The following is a 22,274-nucleotide window of genomic DNA, read 5'->3' as shown; positions in this document are numbered from 1 at the left end:
TTAACTGCAAAAATGACACGTCAGATTTTCAATTTTCATTTGAATCGATTCACAAATATATCTTCGTGATTTCTATTTACGATATTTCAAAAGAAAACTAAAAAAATTTTCTTGCTGAAAAAATAATATTAACCTGTAAGAATTCTTTTCGAATAGTTATGATTGGCGAGAAAAAAACACACGTGAAAAAAGCATGCAGTACCTAGTTTGAATCTTTTTAAAATGTAAATTTTCGTCTCGTGTTATTTTTGAGCATTTGTATACGCGAGGTTTTTTCCCATAGAAAACGAAGATTGCTTATGTGTATATTTTTATAATATTTTTTGATTGTATGTCAGAATGTGAAAACGTTACATTGTGAAAAAAATTCTCAATTTTCAATCCATAGGAATTTATTTCACGATACGTAGGTAGGTATGTTTTTCAAATTATTTAATATCTGCTTCTGCAGTAAATACGTAGGTAAGCGTGGCAAAAATTTTCTACTCGTGTATGATATTTATGTGGGTCGCTATACTAGGTAGGTATAAGTTCTGGTGAGTATTTAATGTGTAAACACGCGTCGAAATCTTGCAACGTTCAGATTTTAGACTGATGAATTAATCGGCTGTGGCGGAAAACAGTTTTCTTATCACGAGTAATATTGTCAATATTCCTATTATTCGCTATACTACATGGCCTGTCTATTCGTTTTAAGAGAATTTCACTTCATTATGCTCACGAGCGAAACACAGATTCAAATTTACCCATTTGAACGGAACTCGTAGGTACGGATAGAAAGAGCTGTCAACCCTCTTTTACTCTTATCCAAATAAAATCTCAGCTATTCGAGCTCATTTTTTATATTTCATTTCCGAAAGTTTAATCAAAAAGATACGACGTGTTTTCCTGTTAATTTTACATGTTCTTTTTCGAATAGGCGTATGACTTTTCGTAGAAATGTGAAAAATAGGCTACCTACTCTCAAAAGAGAGATTTCTTGAACTGAGATGGTTCAAACAACTTTTTTTTAGGGCGGAGTCAGTAATAAAAATTTGGAATGAAAAATTCAAAAAATACTAAATACTTAGGTAGGTAATCTTAAATTTTAAAAGGTTGTGGTCCTATATCAAAATGAGGAATTTTTGATTGATTCGACTCAAATTCGGAAATTCCTCGATGTAATTTTTGTATTTTTTAAAAATTTTATGATATCCAAATATTGGAATTCAAATTAGGCCGAGCAAAACGAAATGCTATCAAAAATTTATAACTCTGGAAGTAAAAATAAACGACTTTTGATGTACTGCAGGATTAGCAATTTTTTTTCAAATTCTAATGTACAAGTCAAATTTTCGAATGAAATTCGTTTGATCGAATGGTACATGTATTTTAGATCGTATTGAACAAGAATATGACCTTATTTTTACCATGTTATGCCCTTCAGTGAGAATGGAGGGGGAGGTTCAAATACATGCACGTGACTTGAGAGAGATTTTGGAAAAATACTCTCCATGTTATCGGGGTTTCTTTCATATAAGGCTATGGAATCCTTCTATACATACCTTTGAACAAGCGTGCATTCGATAAAAGTACACAGATAGGTATTTTTTCAGTAGTTTTCATAAATTGCGTATGGTGCGGCGGGAGGAGTTCGGTAGAAAACTGTTTCCTAAAGTAAACATAATCTTATTACTTCGTATTGTCGTATAAATAAAAATATAAATAAAGCCGATTGAAGGTAACGTTGAGTATCCATGAACAGCATGTTAAATTTTTCGCACCCAAACCCATTTATACGCAAAAGTTTACATAAAAAAGCAACTAAAATATAAGTTTTTGGCGAAAGAACGCCGCTTCGGGTCGCGCCGGTACCCGTGTATAAATTTACGCTTATTTTTTCTCGTTCTACCGCCGAAAAAGTTCTCGAAAATATTGTCTTGAATATAAATTTGATGCGTTTGATTAACGTTTGATTTATTTTAAAAATTAGCGAAAAGTTTTTTTTTTAGGAAAAATGTTCAACTTTGGAGTTTCTGTATTGTTTTTGCGGATATACCGAGTCGAATGGAAAAGGTGACGCGAAATTTCAAAACATTTTCAATGTTAGTTTTTGTGACATCGATAATTCAACAAAGATCAACGCCAATTTAATACAGCTAACTTATACCGAATGTAAGATTTTTTGCGAAATTATTCTGGACATGACATTTTCGTATGAGAAAGGGGCCATTTGGTCGTGCCATGAAACGTATGTAGAAAATGAATTTCGTCGTATCTACGATTTGGCATGTTTATACGACGTTGTCGTTCAACGGTTACAATTTTATTGAAACTCAGACACGGGCTCATAGTTCGAGTTGATGCTGAAATACCCCAACCTTACCTATATGTACGTTGAAATTCGTTTGTATCGTTTTGATAAAAGTTGACTCGGTTTTTCCGGCATTTTGAAAACTTTCGAGTGGAGGTTTTAATTATTTCGAGTGTAAAAACAGAATCGTTCAAATGCAGGTTTTTCCAAATATTAAGACAGCACAAATTGTAGATTGGGATTCAGTTCGTTCAACTCTGTAAAAGATTTCGGCAAATAGCTCCGAAATTAAACTAATAGATCATGGATGTGCTTATTGTAGTATCTTATCGATACGTTTTTCTGATTCTTTTCTCTAATGAAATAAGATTAAATGAAAGCATTTTATTCCAAACAGAAGAGAAAAAACAGTAGGGGCACAAAATTGAGATTACTGAAGTACCTGCCTATTTACAAATGTTTTTTGTTTCTTTAGGTTCATTTTATCATGCAAAATTATTCCCACAAGTCCTAGTGTTAGGTATAAGATGAATTTCTGATGGTAACGTAATAGGTATTTCAAGTTCACAGTATTAGGTAAACAACACCATGACCATTTGCATGAATTATTTGCATGTAATTTTCATCTTATTACACGACCAATAAAAAGTAATTTTTTCATTAGAATTTCCGAGAAGTTTCAAATTTTCTTGTTTTTAGCATAAAAATACCAAGTACCATTTCACAAAGATGAAATTCTTTGTTGAAAAATATCTTCAAATGGAACTCGTAAGAGGTTTTTACACTCAGTAATACATAATTAAATCTGGCCAAATCAAAGTTTTGATCGAATTGAATCTATTCAGACCTGATCAGATTCAATAGAGAGAATTTCACTGGATCTTGATCAGATCTGGACATTCTCCTAATTCAATCAGATCTGACTAGAGTTTTGATCGGATTAAATCTGTTCAGACCTAATTAGATCCAATCATTTTCCCTCGGGTTATTAATTCAAAGTATGGAAATGGTTTAAGCTTCAAAGACATCGATAAATAACTTGAAATAAATATATGATACAAAAATATACGTACCTCTACCTATTCATTTTTTTTCATCGTGTTTTAAGGCTAAAACCTTCATGAAAGGTACAGCCCATGTCTTTGTTCATAAACATCGAGATTTAAAGTATCTCTTCCCCGAGAGTTGTTACATTGTCCATACTGTTGTGTAATGTATTGCGAGTATTATAAAGATTGCGTGAAAAGTCGCGTTTATTTTATGATTTATGATGCTAATTTCATGCTATACAGGTACTCTTCCCTAACATATTTTCATTTCACTTATTACTTACTCTTTTTTTGTTATTTTTTGACCGCTCATGCACCCATTTAGGTACCTATAGCATTAAGTAAAATTAAATTTCACGACCAGAAAGATATATTTATGAATATGAAACCCACTCTGCTACTGTCTAGCCATGTGGTCATTTTATAAATCACCCCAACTTTATATTTTCTTCAAAGAAACCCATTCTAATATAGCTCAGAGTTCATTCCCTTTAATCTTACCATAGTAGGTATAAAAGGTTCAATTCTGAAGCGATAAATTACCTTACCATCTCTTTAGATCTCGATAATGACTTAATGATGGTGAAAATTTTCCATATTTATTACCAAATTAATTCTAATAGGTAATCATTGATATAATTAATTATTCCATTGTAAAACAATCACGCTCGTGCGTCAGGCAACAATAAAATACACTAAACTGCAGAAATTGATTAAACTGTATCAACGAACGCGAAACTCTTTCAAGTTGCTTTACCAAAATAATTATATTGTTACGTTTATTTTAATAAAAGGAATCGTTGGAATTTATTTCTCAAAGGCGTTGTCGTCGCTAAAACAATGCTGAAAAAAATGTCGAGAAAGTAAAACAGAATTCAAATTTTGAAAAGTGAAAAGTACCTACAAAGAACAGTCGTTGTTCGCGAGTTTCAATGTCAAATATTTAAGTAGGTATTGATTAGTAGCGCGAAATTTGATTTGGAAAGTCTGCTGTTTAATTGACGTGGGTTGAAATATTGTAGTTCGCGTGTTACATAAAATCAACCACCTGTACAACGGAGTTAATTAATCGAAAAAAACACGTGGATTTTTTTGTGAAATTACGATGCCGAAGTTTGCGAAGAAAAGTTTCGTCGTCTTGGAATAAAGTGGCGTATTATGTTCAATACGATGTTGTGCAAAGCAGGATCATCTTTAGATTTAAGCATTTATAACTGCGATCAACAAAAAGAAGATTTAACCAGAGGAAAATTAAGACGAGTATTTACAACCCACGTGCGGAGAAAATCGCAGAAGAAAAATGCCAATACGTTTAGTCTTTCTAGACTGATGAAAGAACCATTACGAGTGATACATTCGGTACCGCTGAATTATTCCACGTGGTACGTATTAATTGTAACATTTTATAGATATGAATTTTTTTAATAGATTCCGAAATGTTTGCTTATTTTTATAATGATTAGCGAGAATTGGTTCGAGTTTGAAAATGAGTATTATGGGGGGGGGGGGGGTCTAAGAAAATATTAAAATAATTTGTGGAATCGTAAGGAAAAATGATTAGATCTGATTAGGCATGATCTGGTCTGATCATTGAGATCTATTCGGATCTTGTCAGTTCCACTCAGGTCCTTATTGGATCTAATCATATTTTGTCAGGTTTTGATCAGATTCATTCCTATCGTCTTGGATGCCTACATCAAAAAAATGACAAAAAAATTAGCTTTGAACTTGAAACTTATGTGACCACTAAATTCATCTTACAAAAATCTACACAAAGCTGTACAAACAAAATTATAAAATAATTTAATTCAGATAAATTTTACAAAACAAAAAAAAATATAATATAAAAGAAAAAACAATCCTCAAAAATGAATTTGGTCCATCGATGAATTACGTACATGATGATTTTGGCAATCAACAGAAAAACGTGCCCAATTAGTTTTTTTTAATATTATTGTTGGACAAAGCTTCGATCTGACCAAGCTTATTAACGATGTACCTGCTCATGATGATAATTTTCAGGTAATCGGGCTGCGAAGGTAAATTAATAAGTTGCAAAGGGGAAACATCGCTATTATTGGTCGTTTCGTCGTCGGTGTTGAGTATAATTTTCATCATGTTATCGATAGTAAACAATGAACTTTCAGCGTACTGGGATTTTCGTTCGACGTCGACTAATTGCTCAACTTTGAAGTATCTGCGCAGTCTAAATATAATTTGCTCAGCCAGTTCGGAATTTTCTTTGTCGGCCATATCGTAGTGGTAAAAAGTGGCATTGGATGCGTTAAACAGCACCAAACTGTAATGACATCCTTCTTTCAGGACGAATAAAATTTTCTCGTATTCGGTGGCACGTTTCGAGTCTAAAAATTGCTTAATAGCTTCCTTCGGGGCGGATTTTAAAAACTGCACGGTTTCTGGTTTGAAAATTAAGACTTGTTTGTAAGTTTGCTCGAGATGATTGATGTATTCGCGTATGACGTCGTTGTTCAAGCCATCGGCGTTGGTGAACTCTTCTAAATCTCGTATGATTTGTAGCACGGTTCGAAGCTTCTTTTTGTACGCGGGTTCTTTGGTATAGGCGGCGTACGAAGACGTTTGGTCATCTGTCTGCACGTGTATCAATTGCGAGAAGTCTTGTACCATCGAATCGATACTGGAGTTTTCTAATTGCTCGATTTCTTTGTATTTGTCGCGTATTAGAACAGATAAAATTTCAATTTCCGAACGCATTCGTTTATTACGGTCGAGTAGCTCTGAAATTGAGTACGGCGTGTCGTCCGGATGTTGAGCGCATGGTTCGACGTATTCGCTGGTTTCTTCGCTGTTCGACAAAACGTTATCGTATTCTTTTCCAAAAGACATTTTTCAGAGGATATTTTTCAGGTTGGAATAAATTACCTTTAGGTGGTGGTCTTTGTTTTCGTGATTGCTAAGTAATTGTTGATACGAAATGATGAAATATAGAGCCAGGAAATGGTATGAGATGACAAGTTACAGAGTAGATAGTTGTCTGAAGGTTAATGACAATTTAGGATAAAGTGCCATCTCTGATAAAGAATTCAAATATCAGAAATTTCAAAAAGAATGAATTAATTAATTTTGTTTATGCTTATTTAATACAAACAATTCGATAAATTCTTCAAAATGAAATTTTAGAATTTTTTGGGATGGGTCAGTCAAAAATTGACAGAGATTGAAAATTTACTCTAGAAATGTTGCATGATTTTAACCATTAAGTGGGGAGGGGGGGACATGCGATATTTTTAGGGGTAAAATTTTAGGTCTTGAGTGAATATTGTTTGTATGTAAATTTAAAAAACAAACAAAAACCAAAACAAAGTCTTAATAAAAATTGCATGTAAAAGCATGGGGACGAATATAAGCAAAATTATTGAAGGAAGTTCAATCGAAAAAGATAATATGGAGGAGGGGAATCAAACGTGCCCACCATTTTAGATACTTTTCACATGAAAAAATTCAAGTATGAACTATTTTTAGATAGGTATAATTAATTATCTATTTAATCTCAAAAACCCTTTCATTTTTGTCTACTTTTCGCAAATGGCGATGTAGTAAAGGATACGTTTGACTCCAGATTATCTTCCTCGGAAGTTTGCTTTTGCATAAGGATTGTAGCTTAACATTTTTTCTTTGGTTTTTTGATATGGTGAACAAATCCCCCCGCCCCCTACCTTAAAAAATCAGACGACACCTCTCGAGTTTTTTTCGCCATTTCTCAAGTTATTACCCAAGCCTCATGAATTGATGAGGGGGAAGTTCATTATCAGCAATAATGGAAAAAATAACAAAAAGCAATACAATTTGGATGGCAAATATAAATAATCTGGAGTTCATGTTTCAAACTTGAGCAAAAATACCACCTGAATGAACGTTCTAGTACGAATTGAATGTTCAAACTGAAAAATCTGCAACACACAAATAAATTTTCCAAAATTACCGAATCGTGAAAAAATTCAACTGATAAGGAAACTGCTCGGCCATGCAGTCATTGATTTTACCCTTTTTTTTTCACAGCATGGTAATGTTTTTTAATCCAGTTACTCAAACGTAAAATTAAGGGTTTCACGGTGTTTTAAATCTTCCAAAATAGGTAGGTAGTCCAAAAAATAAAGAAAATTGTGAAATAAATATGAAAATGACTAAAAACGTGGAGAATGGCCCTCAAAATACACCTTTCTATTCTATTATTTTGTAAAATTGCACCGAAAAATACGTATTTCTCACTCATACAGAAACTGCCCCCCCCCCAACACGTATACATGTAGTTGGATTGGAATTTGGATTACATAAAAATTTGTCAGGGTTGTAGCTGCTCAATGGTAGGTACATTTCGAAATTTCAGGATTTTTTTCGAACAAATTTGGGTCCAGAAGGTTCTCAAAACACGTCGGTACTTGGTTAAAATATTATCTAGAACAAAATATTTCCAGAGTTACAGATGTCCAGTGTCCAATTGCATATTTTGAAACTCTGTATCATTTTTCGTGAAAAAATTAAGCACTCATAAAATATTAGCGATGTCAAATTGAGTCTCGAAATGCTACTGCAAATTTTTTAGATTACCTATTTTGAAAACTAGCAAGTGTAAAACTCCACAGGATCCTAAATTTTTCCTTCACTTGTTTTGATGAGCGCTACCTTATATACCTACCTATCTATCCATGTTTTGGTGAAATAATGATCAAAATTGGTTACTGAGTGATCGAGAGATTCCCTTGCAAGTACCTAACTACCTACTCGTGGTCAAAGAAAAATCTTAATTGAACTAGTTTTTTAAATCTGTAGAAATATTACTCACCTAATAATAAATATCTGCTTCGTTTTCTTAGTTCAATACACAATTTTCTGGTGAAAATTTAATTCAATAAAGACCACCAAAACTTTTTGATTATCTGCGATTCTCGAAATTATAACACGCATTCCAATAAGCACAATGTCGATATATGATTTCGATTATAATTAAATACATTGAATGATCAAGTGAATGATTCCATTTCACAGATTTTCTTATCTCATTTCACACAATGCGTTTATATTTGAAATACAATTAAATACTTATTCTAATCTTTTAAATGTGCCTAACTGACCTAATTCCTTAATTAGACACCTACCCAAGCATATACAGTGGACGTAGTAATAAAAACATACTTTTCTTTTCTATAACTGATAATTTTTTTTAACCCGTTCTCAACTAGAATTTCTCAAACTTCAATTTATTGGAAAAAATAGGAGCAAATAAGATAGCGTGTATTGTAGGTACTCTACTTTCTTATCATTTATTGTACCTGCTCACTAGGAAATCTAATTTTGATGACACCCTCTCCCTCCACCGGTATAATTACCAATTAATTTTACAATACTTTTATGCATAAACGAACGAATTGCTTATTACATATTATTTTTTCTGTGGGACTATGACGATGAAATAAAGACTAAAATCATGCTCGAATCCTTTAGTATAAATCTTACGCCGTAATTTTTCACCAATGCCAACTTTGTTACACATTTTCCGAATAAAAATACCTATCAAGTGATCCTAATAGGTATAAGTTTGCGTTTAAACGTGACTTTCAAACGAGTTGAAATTTTTCCTACTTCTGTCCACAGTTCAAAGATTTTGAGCGATCTTCGTTTGTGTTTTTCACGCCGGCAACGAAACCCCCAGCGAATGCGTTACTATATAAAATGAATTACCATTAGGAACTTTTTGAAGCGTAGAATTAAATTGAAGAACGCGGATGACTTACATGTAATGAAAAAAGTAGGTATAGGTAATCTGTTATAACGAGATGCGCAGCATAGGACTTGGACAATTTTATACTCCTACTTACGCCTTCTTCAAACTGTCAATTTTTTTTATCAGGAGGCAGGTATAAAGTTTTCAAAAACGAAAGCTTGGACTCTACGGTGACAAAAAAGAATTCTAACTCGAGACGGGCGTTCCTTTAAATCGAGTAAGATGATAGCATTGTAATTTGAAACGTAGGTATAGATGAGGCATATAGTAATTCGTTGCCATTATAGCACGATGTCTTTTTTTTTTAGTTCGGCAAGTTCTATAAATCTTCAAAATTGAAAGTTCATCATTATTAACCTCTACTGCATAGGTAGAGGTAGGTAGGTAGGTACGAGATAAGTGCAGATTTTAAATGTAACGTGTACCTACATAATATAATATTACCGCGCGAATCTTATTTCTAGTTAAATATTTACCAAAGCTTCCCATTTGACGTCACAGAATTCTGTTATGAGAAAAGAAAACATTTATGCGGAATTTTATCCCATCTAGGAGTTTTTGGTGGCGGTTCTTTCTGTTTTTTTCTTTTTTTTCGTCACTAACGAGATGCGAATACATGTTTTATATGTATTTATCCGAGGTTATGGAATAGTTATACCATTCGTAGATTTTTCCCTTCTGATTGTTTCGATACTAAAAAAACAAAAAAAAGTCCGAATGTATTTTTTTTTCGCTCTTTTTTCTGTTTGATACGACAAACTGTTTTTGATTGTGCTCGGTGATTTATTAAATTCAACTATACGAGTACACAAAGCTCGCGACGTAAATAAAAGTTGCTTTATTAGGCTATCGTAGATACACTCTACTGTCAAAAGAGAAGCTAAAGATGAAATACTTGATGTTATAATTAGTTTGGCATAAACACTTTTAATAATGTTTCATTGAAACTGACGTTTAAGTTGCCTCTTTGTTGCTTGTCATCTTACAAATTATCGTGAAATATTTAATTGATGTATTTTCATTGTAAATTCCACGTTACTCGATATTGAATGTATATAATTTTACGATGGCGCAACAATAAAATTAATCTTTGCGTGAAACATTTAGATACCTATCTATCCAGTCTGTTATGGTATTTATGCTTAAACTTCCCTTTTCCATGGAAATCACGTTTGTGTGTTTTGTGTTTTATCTGAAAAAAATTGTTTATATTGCGACGCTCGATTCGTTTTTGCGAAAAATATTATTCTGAACTTTTAGAAACGTTGTCTGACTGTCATTTTTAATGAATAAATTAGTTTTATTTTAATATTCAAAGGATGTTAGAGGGTACGAGTATACTTTATGAGTGAGTGAGTGTCTTCTTGATAAACAAATATTTCAGAAGGTATATAAATTTGATTCGGTAATTCGAACTAAATTACAATAAAATGTAGTAAAATAATACAAGTAGGTATTTGGTAGGTACATAAAGAAACGATCGTTTAAAGTGACTGTTTTTATAACGAGAATCTATTGGTAGGTAAGTGGAAAACTCGCGTTTTTTCTCCGCAAAGCTCCGAGTTGAGAAAAACAAATGTTCATTTGCACAGTAAATAATTTTTTTTTCAAGAAAAACTGAAAAAAATTTACTCGTAAACTTGATAAAAAGAAATGAATTTTTGATTACGATATGAAATGAAATTTAGGCATGCTTAGTTTTAAAATACAAACCTCTCCCTACTCCTACTCATTCAGTGCTGAGCTAGTGGCTCAGACAAAGGTTTGTTTTTGATTTTCTATAAGAACTTCTCTAGGATTTGAGTGGATATGTAAAAAAAAAACATGTATCCAACCTCCCAATTTCCTGATAGTCCTTAGAGAAAATCATTTGATCATAATCCAAGTCTGGTTAGATCAAATTAGATCCAAAGAATGTGCGGATCTGATCTAACCTACTTTCATATATCTGATCAAACAGTTGAAGTAAAATGATCGCCTAGAAGAAAATGTGGTTTGATCCGGTCTGAACTAACTAGTCTATTCTGGTTTAGATCTGGTCAGATCTAATCGATCCAAGGAATGTCTGAATCTGATCAGGTCGGAACAGATGTAATCCTATCAAAACTATGATCTCGTCGGATCTGTTTTGATTAAATTGAATCTACGGAATGTCCGGATCTAATCAGATCATGAAATTGGAAGAAGGTACCTTATCTGAGCAGATTAGTTGTTTTGATATTCACTTATTTGAATGTAAGTATGAAATTGTATCTTCCGAAGAGAAAGCGAATGAATCCAATCAGATTTAATCGGACTTAGTGAGATCTGATTAACTCATATCAGATCCGGTTCCGGACATTCGTTGGAACCAATTTTATCAACGTTTTGATCAGTTCAGATCTGTTCTGACCTGATTGGAATTCAGGGATTGCGTGGATTATTTGATCAGATCCAATCAACCATGTCAAAAATGTTTTGAACTGGTGTAATGAAATTTATCAAGTGCAAGTGGGTTTGAAGTTTGAACTGATTAATAATTATTTTTTTTAAATTACGTATAAAACAACTATTCCAATTTCATAATTTTCTGAACATACCTACAAATAGTTGGAGTCCAATCTTTCTAACTAAGCTAGATATTAATAGCGGAAAAATATCGGATAATTCATTAATTTGGGGTAAGAAGATTGAAATCCAGGGCAAAATGTTGTTCGCTCTCAATTATTCGGTTTTAAAAAAGGTAAAACTACCACCCTTAATACTATTGTAATCATTTCAAACAACTCGTTTTTCATCTTCTCTATTTCGATTTTTCCATCTAGTAAGTGCATGTTCTTTTCACCCTGAAATCATATTCGTAGGTACTGCAGAAAATGAAAATACCTACCTAGTTGTATAAATAATAATTTTAGATTCAATGCGTTTTTAAAATACATAGTATACGGCGTATAAATGACGCTACACGAACTAATGAGTTCAATACTTGAACTCCCATTAGTGAGCTGTACAAAAAACGAAGTACCTAATCAAAATATTTGTAATTAATGTTTAATACGTTAAAAAGAAACGGTTGTTGAAATATGAAGAGGGACGAATTCAATGCGAACTCATTTCTAGACGAAATGACATTGCAAAGTCTGTTGCTTGGTTTATTGACCTCATTTAGAAGAAAACCGTGCGGATTTGAAAAGCTACTCCATCTGGAAACGTAGTTAATTACCAATTACGTACACCCGTAATAATGGAAAAAAATGATAATCTACAGTGGGCTTGTCCTTCAAACGTTATTTTTCATGTTAATCTACTGTCTGTATCTTACGAGTAATAGGGGGTTGTATGCCTAGTATGGTACACCATAGGCTCAGAATAAATATATTTTTGCAGACTCGCAGCTGATATTGTTGGAAAAAAATTATGATCACAGTTTCTCAATTTTTTCGGATTATTGTCTGAAGTTTGTACATCGAATAATTAAACAAAAAGCTATGCTTTCTTAATCGATGACCGCGTTGACTGGGAATTCGAAAAGTTCTCTGTGTTTCAGAAAAGTGAGAAAATTGTCCCACGATATGCGTCCTACTTTTATCTTTAGCAAAGCGCCATCTTTGTGAGGAAATTTCTACCTATGTCGATGGATGAATTTATCTGAAAGTTATACAGAGAGCGTTGAAAATGTGAAAGGTGCTTTTCCTTTTTCGCTTAAAAACTTTTCCCCAATTTCCTGTAGAAAGCGTGGATTAAAAGCATTGAATTTGGCACACGTTGGAGTCAACTTCTCTACGATGTCGATAGAAAGCGTTGATGTGTGTGTCTGTCTCTGTATTTTCCTTCTGGTACACATGAATTCGTGTTCATTTTTAGTAGGTAGGTTCTATGGAGCAGCTCTTTGAAAAAAAAATCATGTTACAATTTGAGATGTTTTTTTTTTCCACAGTTTTATTATATACTTAGGTACTTGAAGAGAAAAAAGAAATGGCGAACAATTTTATTTTTCGAATAGATATTTCTTTAATGAGCGTTTCTTGTACCATAGTGAATGTCGTTAAAATATTACAATCAAAGTTCTACTGCGGTTCTTTAAGTAAAACTTTCGTTGATTGAGGTAAAACAATCAGACATCATTTGACCATTGCTTAATTCTGATGAAAAACAACGTGTACGAGTAAACGGTCACTTTTCACACATTTTCAACTAACACGCGAAAACCTCAAGGTGAATTTATTAAAACGAAGAATGCATGCTTGAAATCCGCTTTCAAATTGTTTTTGGCTCTTTTTAAACCGCTAGAGCTTTGCTCAAAGGATGTTGACGTTTAGTGCCTGTGAACGTGAACCTTGAAACAGTAAACGATGCGGTTTAATTACATACGAAAATGAAGAGGAAATTAGAACACAAGTCGAGTTCAACTTGGCGTTGACATATAATCCGAGTAACAAAATTACTCTATTAGCGAGCTTTCTGACACGGTAGCGTGACGATTACGGTGATGAGCATCAAAGAAGAAAAGACCGACGAAATAATTCGGTTGATCCATTTGTATCTGGTACCTACAACTGAATTATAGGCATGTAGATCTGCCTACGTGGATTTCAGGAAATTTATTTTAGCCACACATTAGGTTTAGGTATGTTTGGTACTTTTATAACTTTAGCTTTAGCTTAGCAGAAATACCTACTGGATTTTGTTTGTAGTCTCTCTAAGGAGTGAAATAGGTATATGTTTAACCTATTTGTTCATCAACCTACTCAAATTGATCTAGAAATACTTTTTGGTACATTTGTACACCTTTTTTCTTTGTATCTACCTACTACTCTTCATTTATTTACCTAGGTACTTTTTTAATTAAGTATGTGCGATGTGAAATACATAATGGGTAATTTAAAGTTCACTAATTGACTGTTTATTCTGTTTTTCTGTTTCAGGTGAGTGCACATTTTTATCAAAAGAGTATGAAAACATGATAGTAAGTGAATCAATCATTTATGATTTGTGTAAAATCTGTGTTTTCATTTATTCATTCAGTTCATGAATTAAAATACCAAATACCATCCAAATATTTTACAACTTGTCCCCTTCAAATTGACATGCTACGTCATCTTTGCTCAGAGCTGTGTACGGATTCCGAAAGAAAATCGTGATGAATGATTTTGAGAATTTGTACCTATCAATCAACAACTTGGAAATTATTTCGAATTGTGAAATAATCAAATCACGATAAAAAAAAAATTGGCACCACTTTTATCCAAAAATCTGTCACTATTGTGGCATAATTAATGCAGAACCCATACATACCCATCTCTTTTCCAGGGGCACCTTCGAGACCAACATTTTTTCTGATTGATTTTTAACTCGGATGAAGGTCTCCGCCGGTCAAAATCCTCTGATTCTAATGAGTTAATCAACCTCATTCCTCCTTAGGCTCCATCGCCGTGGTTCACGTTTGTGAAGTTTCATTTCGAAAAATAAATGCAAGTGAAGTTGAGTGTTCTACGTTTGATGATAAAACTGTCCCTTGACGGTTTTTCCATCGCCATGGCTCATTTTCTGACATTTATCAGTGTTCTGCTAATTTAATATTTTATCCAGTTACGTACGTAGCTGCCTACTGTTGATTTGCAGAAGAAGGTATTCCATCGTCATAGTTATCTTTCATGAAGTTCGTAATCCATAATTTAACTATGGACCTTTAAAATTTGAAAAATAATATTTGAATGCGACTCCGATTAATGAAAAAAAAAAAAGAAAACTTGAATTTCAACCAAATTACCTGATTCACTTAGCTTACATTTAGTTGAAATTTTTGCACATATTTGAGAATCCTGAGTCAAGGAGGGAAAGAGCTTTTGGCCTCCAAGCTAAGATGAGATCATTTCACTATTCTATTGGATATCTAACCTTGCGTAGAAAAATGCTCAATCAAGAACTGGATTCCAGGCCAGCGGTGACAAGCTAGAGATGAAAAATTACTGGTACAGTACTTACATGTTACGAAAATCGAGATTTTTTGTTTCAACAAATGAGGAATAAACTAGTTTTCAAACTCGAAATTCGATCCATCGTTTCAAATTCGTACAATCCTACTAAACTCCGGGAAGTGTGATCTTAGAATAGGTATAAGATTTCAACTTCTTAAGAGCTCGATTTTGGACATTTTTTCAGTCATAACTCATATCGTACAAAGTTTGTGATGTGGCTAAGTTAAGATTCACAGTACAAATGTCACAAAAGTTTTTGATTTTAAAATCAATTTCGAACTTTCTAAAAACAAACCTATAGGTACCTACGAATTTTGTCATTTCTTTTGATAAACTAAATCACATATTTCATGCAATAAAACTTCTCAGAAATTTTTAAATAACTTTTTAAAAAATGAAACGAACGAGGAAATAACCTCGATGTCAGAAGCTTATGGGTAAAAATTTCCAGAAACCTCAAAAATAATATACTTTCTCTTCTTAGCAGAAAGTTCCTTGTTACACAAAACAACATCCTCTCACAAATATTGAAACTTTGATAACAACGATACGATAATTATTCCTTTTCCTTTTCAAAAACAAGAACTACAGTACGTTTACCACATGTGTTTCGTTTTTTGTTTTTTTCCTTTTTTTTGGTATCTTTTAAATTACATTTTTACTATTTTTCCTCATATTTTTGTACTCTACGTTTGTTGACGCGTTTCCAGTAAACCCACAAAATTTTCACAGAACGTCAAAAAAAATTAGACTCGGGCTTAGAAAAGCCAACCACCTCAGCTTAGTCGATGCAAAATCTAAAAAGACAGGTGTCATGTTTCTACCGAAACATTCGCGTTAAAAACGCCGCTGGCTGGTAGATACCTGTACCTAGTACCTACCTACCTATACATTTTGACATTCTATTTGTATTTTCAAAAAAAACAACATAACATGAAACATTCGTTCAACTTGTGTATTCGTCAGATTGAAAAAAAAATGATAAAATTCAAAATATAGGTCATTTTAAAAAACCATTTACATTGAAAAAATTGCAGCAGTAAGTACACGGCGCATGTACGAATTGTCTGATTGAAAACATGTGCCGCAGCAACGTGCGAAAGCTGAAAAACTGCCTGCGATAGAAACACATGTTGTTCGGTGAATGTACGAAGAGGTGCAGTTAACTTTTTACCTTCGTATTTAATAATTCGAAAATTACGTGAAATTTTTTTTCGACTATTCGAATTTTTTACTCGAATGTTTCATCGTAAATTATTTTTCGTCTGTAGTTGAATCGAAATGGTGTTTGTATCGAATTACGAGTACTATAAGCTGCGATAGAAGAATGTAAAATTCAAATTGGGTATTTTTTTCATTTTTTCAAAAATTATACGCTTACGATATGGAAACCATACTTTACCTATATAAATGTGATGTGAACGATCAAACGAATAATTTTCAAAAATTTTCTATGCGTTAATGTAGGTAGTTCAGTCGAGAGATATTCAGTAGGATTATAAATATAGGTACTTATAGGCAGTGTATTATTAATAAAGCAACTCTCATCCTACAAACTCATTTCACGATTGTTGAATTGAAATAATTATAACACGTTTGTACATACACTAAAAGTATGTTTAGGATTTTTTCCTTAAAAACTCCATTGAAATTTGAAAAAAAAAAATCCCTTCGAATAATACGGTGAAAATTTCACAAACCAAGTTAGTGAATTTTTTGTATATTGAAAAAATAAAAAAAAAGAGGCCGGCTTACGAAATTTATGTTTGGCATGTGAAAATTTATAGTTTACTATTGTGCCGACGTTAGGTATACATATTTTAAAGCCTTAAAGCTGTTGAACGTTGCGGGTAAAATGGACGGTCAACTGTTTGTGTTTGATTTAAGCGCTACGTACATTGTAAATAAAGTCAAATTACTAAAGAAAATATTTAAATTGTGGCTTACCTACGTTTCCTGATAAATTTTATTTTTATTCGCTATCTTACCGGTGTTATTTCCATTTTTAGAACTTTTATTTGCTCAAAACCTTTATGAGAGCATTTTAAAATTTGATAATTTCATCATTTCAAAAATTTTACTGGTTTTTGATATTCTGTGTACGAGTAAAAATATGGCTATTTTTTCAAATTTTCAGTTTCTTGGATTTTGATTCATGTAATTTATCTCATTTTTCTTCGTTATATTTAGGTAGGTAACTCTTACTAGTGAGAAATAGGTATAGTAAATTGAATTATCACTCGAATTCTGTATATAGCTTTTAAAACTTGACAAAAGAGCATAATTGGATCACTTTGCATTGAAGTAGATAAATTAAGTACCGTTCTTGTGGAATAACTTTCTTGCAGAATTTTTCAAATGTACTCCAAACAAATGAAATTGTATTTTTTTCAAGATTTATTGCCGAAAAATCTCAAACTTACTTCAAAATATCTCAGTGCAAACGCAGTGGAAGAATTAATGGAGGGAAAAATCATATCAGCCGCCGGCCGTACAATTAAACAAACCAAGCTTAGTACTACATTAGAACAATGGCTTACTGTGCATCGTTAAAAATGAAACTAGGCACCTGCGAGACTTCCCTACTGGATAAAATATAATGAATCAATTCTCTAAAAATTTTACAATTTTTTTAATAGGTACTAACTAATAGAATTGAACGAATTTACATTTAATATCCCTAATCGAAGACGAATTATTCTCGAAAGATTTTTACTGCTGGCAATTTATCATGATACATTTGAATTTTCGTGCACAGCAGGGTTGAATTTAACTCATCTTGGTTAGTATGCGGGTACGCTACAGCATACATATGTCACATAACGGGTTATTTAATAGGGATTAGGTTATCCTATAAACTAGATATGGATAGTATGGTGTAGTAATTGTAAAATTTCATCATATTTACAAAGTTTATTCACTAATACTACGTTTGGCGATATTCTATTTGTTATTTCGTTTCATATCAAAAACTATAACGTTGTCAAATAATGAGGGAACTATTTGCTGAGTAAAACTAAATTTTTATTTAATTCGGATTATAAAACGTCGAATACGATAGGCCCCCTTATCCCTCAAACGGGTAAAGCTTCATTAAGTTTAGGTGTTTTGAGGTAAGAGGTGTCGATGTCGTTGTGATGAGGGTTTTTACTTTGTATGTGATCTCGAACCCTTGAAACTGCGTTTTATGTCCCTGTGGGCTACTTCACTTTTGAAATGACTCGATACCTTTCTATTTTAGAAAATTAATTTCGATCAGGCAGATTTTAAAATTAAAAGTCGATTACCTTTACGTGAAAAGCGAAATATTAAAGTAGTGTCGAGTAGGTAACCCAAAACTTGAATTTTCACTCGATCAAAATTCGTATTGAATTTTGGTTCTAGTTTTGAGACAGTGTTTTTAAAAGCGAAGAAAAATTCTTCCAATTTTTAGGATTAGAAATTATGACTAATTTAAAAAAAAAGAAAAAAAAGAATAATGAATAATTTGGTTTTTTATTCGGATCACCGCTCTTCATCAGATTTTTCGCACCCATTTTATATTCTCGAGGGTTATTATTTCCGATGTGTTTCCAACCTTTTCGATTGCTCGCAAAAGTGCAAAATGTTTGGGAAATGGAATCTACTGTAGCTACTGAAATTTGGGTCATCGACATGGTGTTGCATCTCAAATCGATTTAGGTGATACATTTTCCAGTCGTTTTGGAGCCTTTGGTGAATTTTTAATATTTTTCAGTGGTTACTTTTTACAACTTTTGTAGCGAACATTTTGAGAAATGAAAATTACAACTTGTCTGTGACCTCCTTTAATTTTAGGTTCAGTGCATGGTGATAAAAACTTCTCAGAGACTATAAAAAAATGTCTAGTAAGATATTAGTAGCTTCCCTCTCTCACATTCCTGGGTCAGAAAGCCAAAAATAATTTATTGGCTGAAAAATTTGAATTTTGGGAGAAAAATTTCCAAATTAAATACTTATTACATCAATTTTTTTTGCTGCAATCCCTAGAATGGCTTCAACCGTTGAAATAATTGACCACCTATGTTGGTTTTAGCTCTTGAAAAGTTTCCAAAATCAGAGACCAATGAATGATTAAATCAACCAAAAGAAATTTTTTGATAAAACTGCAAAAATAAAAAGGAAGATCGACTCTTTCTACTCACGAAAATCTGCTGAAACGGTTTTGAAATCAACAAATACCTACTTATTTATGTTTCGCTGCTTCTTTTGAAGAATACCTACTTGTATTTTGTAAATTGCCAAAAAATTAATTTTTAATACGTTTGAAACTTGTTATTTGGGGGAGGGGGAGGGGGAGGGTGGAGCAGTTGCTGTAAAAATGATTTTTTAATGATAGGTAGCAAATGTGTGCCAAAAATGCCATCAAAATCAATTCAAAAGAAGTAAAAATTTAGAAAAAATTATTAACGAAATTTGCCTGAGATCGGAATCGTGTTCTGTAGTCCCCCCTCCCCTCATGTAAAAAAAAACTTATCAGTGTACGTGTCAGTACACACGGTATATTTAGGGAAAATAAACACCGATAGGGAAATTGACCGACGTCATTGGGTTATTCAAATAAAATCCCATCAAAAAGGACATAAAACATTTGTCATTAGAATGAAATATTAACGAATCTATCGATAAATTCAAATATAAACACGAACAAATTGATTCGACTACATCACCTACCTATACCTATTTGTACTCGTAGTTTTCCACCATGCATCATTCCATCACTTCATCGCCCTTTTACAATAGCATAGTTCTCGCTTTGACGATATACGTATTATTATGGTAATCAAATAGGTACCGTCGTATGCTCTATGTACTTATACTCTTTTAGAGAAATTTCAAAGAGTGTACCTACGGAAACCGATGATGAAAATATTCAATGAAAAATTGACAAAGAGTTGTCAAAACGAGGAAATTTAACCCCCGGTGAATACACACTTGTCACAATATAACAACATTTTCAATGGTTCTTAAAGCTTTCGTATTTTTCATCGTTTTCTTTTACGTAGGTACGTTTTTGCGCACAGGGAAGAAGGAAAAATTCACATTTGAATACCGCGATATGTACTCAACTATGAAAAAAATTGAAAAACTTTATCATCGTATTCCGCGTATTAATTCGATCGCATAATTAAGAAATAAAAACGCCAACTTGGTCTCATCGCGTTTAGTTTCTCGCCTTTTGTTTTTAATTTTACGTGTATTTGTAAGCGTATGAAGCTAAACCCCTATCTTTTTAATGATTATACCGGCGTTATGCTAACGCATGCAAATCTCATCGCAGTCATCGCAGAATGTAGGTAGAGGTATGTAGTATAGTAAGTAGATAACCTAGTAAGTTATACTAGAAATTTTCTACAAACAGCTCGAAGAAAAATAATCGAATTAAAACTTTATTTCACGCAATTGCAAACGGTGAATAATTTAAACAACTATTTTTAAATTTAAACAGTTCTTTATCAGTGCGAACTTCCTTTTTTTTACGCGATCCCAATGGCTTTGTAATTATTGCTATAGGAAGGTACATAGGTATTAGGTACGTAGATGCATTTTAGTTGGAATTGACACGTCTTCCTGTTTTCATTTTGTTATTTAAATTTTTTTCAACATTTACTGAGCGGATTGTATCCAAAAAATGGGCAGAAATAACCATAAAAGTCTATACTTACTTACTTGATATTCGCGATCAAGAAGAAATTTCGGAAATTGGTGTTTTTTTCGAAGTTTTCAAAAGTCTAGCATAATTTTTTAGAATTTTTCATAATTTTTTCCAAGTCGTGGAAAGTCAAAAAACCTTAGGTACAGGAAATTGATCAAAAAATGTTCGTTTTTAAAGTCTGACATAATGTCAAGAATTCATCGTGATTTTTCCAAGTTCGTAAAAGTTGGCCAAAATCAAGTAAGTAGAAATTCCAAAAATTGGTTAATTTTTTCCAAAACGTTTAGAAGTCTAAATGATGAGAATTAATCTTGAAGCTAAAGTCAACTCTCTTTAACCAAACTTCGTCATTTTAAAAAAAAAACATACTCAAAGCATCTGGCTAGAAATCGTCCAACTGTCGATTAACTCGTTGAACAGGTCGAGAATAAGAAGTATGCGACAACTCGATTTAGTTATAGCTGCCCAAATTAATTTTTGCGTCTTCTGCAGGAGAAATTCAAAAATTTTGAAAACGTCGAAATTCATGCAGGAGGTTCTGGGATGGTCCAAAATGGTGAAATATGGATCCGGAGATTAGGTTTTAAACGCGCTTTAGTCAATTCGTGCTAATTTAAAAAATGTCGCTGCAAACAGAAAATTTTTTGATTTTTTTTCTTCTTGAAAATGTGCTGGTCAGAAAACACATTGAAGTATCCGCCTGGAAATCGAAACCAAACGTTCATGAAGTCGTTAAATTGGTTGAAATTAAGCCACAAGTCTATTTTTGGCTACCTGCATTAATTTCTGTCTTCTATGAAATTTAAAAATTTTGGATAAATCGAAAATCTCTCTGGAAGCGTTCCAGAATGGACAGAAACGGTGAAATCCAGTTCGTGGATTTGATATTAAAAATTCTGACGAGTATATGAGCTGAAAAGACTTTCTACAAGGAGTCTAACTTCTCTCAAATCATTAAGTTTCAACTTTTTGGAAATGTGTTTCTGGGTTTCTGAGATCATGAACCAAGAAATCAGGCCAATATAATGAAATCGTAGACCTCCATGGTTGCACTTCTCAAATTACCAATTATATTCCAAGGAGAAAAAAATTATGTCTGCTCAGAGAGATCTATAAAAAAATTATATGGTAAAACAACTGGGTTTCTATTAGATATTAACAGAAACTGGTTCTTACCAGTGGTTTGACAAAATCGGTAGTGGTAATTTTTTTAATCACTACTTTGTTCTTTCTTACATGAGTCGAGTGATCACATCTGATAAGATCCGATTAAATCTGATCACACTTTGTTTAAAATCTGTTTGATCATAACTGATTAAATCTGATCAGATCAGATCCGGACATTCTTCTGGATTCAATTGCATCTCACCAGATCTAATTAGATCTAATCTTTCTCATGTAGGATAATGGACTTGTTTCGTTACCTCCTTCAAGAAAGGCCTATATATTCCTACCTGTTTCTTTACTTTAATTTACATACCATTTAATAATTGAAATTCTAAAAGCTCCGGACAGGTCTTTGTATATCCGGGTTCCAGTT

The 22,274-nt window shown here is 32.7% G+C and overlaps 1 protein-coding gene across 6 annotated transcripts in view; it reads left to right on the top strand.

Annotated features, from left to right (window-relative positions):
• LOC135831744 (GTPase-activating Rap/Ran-GAP domain-like protein 3) overlaps window positions 1-22,274 on the top strand; it is a 184,867-nt gene that overhangs the window by 97,797 nt on the left and 64,796 nt on the right. Inside the window, exon 1 of one of the 6 annotated variants that reach the window (XM_065344448.1) lies at window positions 4,302-4,724. The exons of 3 other annotated variants lie outside the window; for them this stretch is intronic. In XM_065344448.1, the coding sequence (XP_065200520.1) occupies window positions 4,501-4,724 (224 nt within the window). In that variant the 5' untranslated portion in view covers window positions 4,302-4,500. Of the gene's footprint in view, window positions 1-4,301; window positions 4,725-16,177; window positions 16,406-22,274 lie in introns of those variants that run through there. 2 more of the 6 variants (XM_065344447.1, XM_065344446.1) reach the window with 2 other exon arrangements.

The sequence above is a fragment of the Planococcus citri genome, chromosome 1, assembly GCF_950023065.1.
Source record: "Planococcus citri chromosome 1, ihPlaCitr1.1, whole genome shotgun sequence".
Classification (NCBI taxonomy): domain Eukaryota; kingdom Metazoa; phylum Arthropoda; class Insecta; order Hemiptera; family Pseudococcidae; genus Planococcus; species Planococcus citri.
Note: the sequence above shows the minus strand (reverse complement) of the source record. Positions and strands in the feature narration are given on the sequence as shown.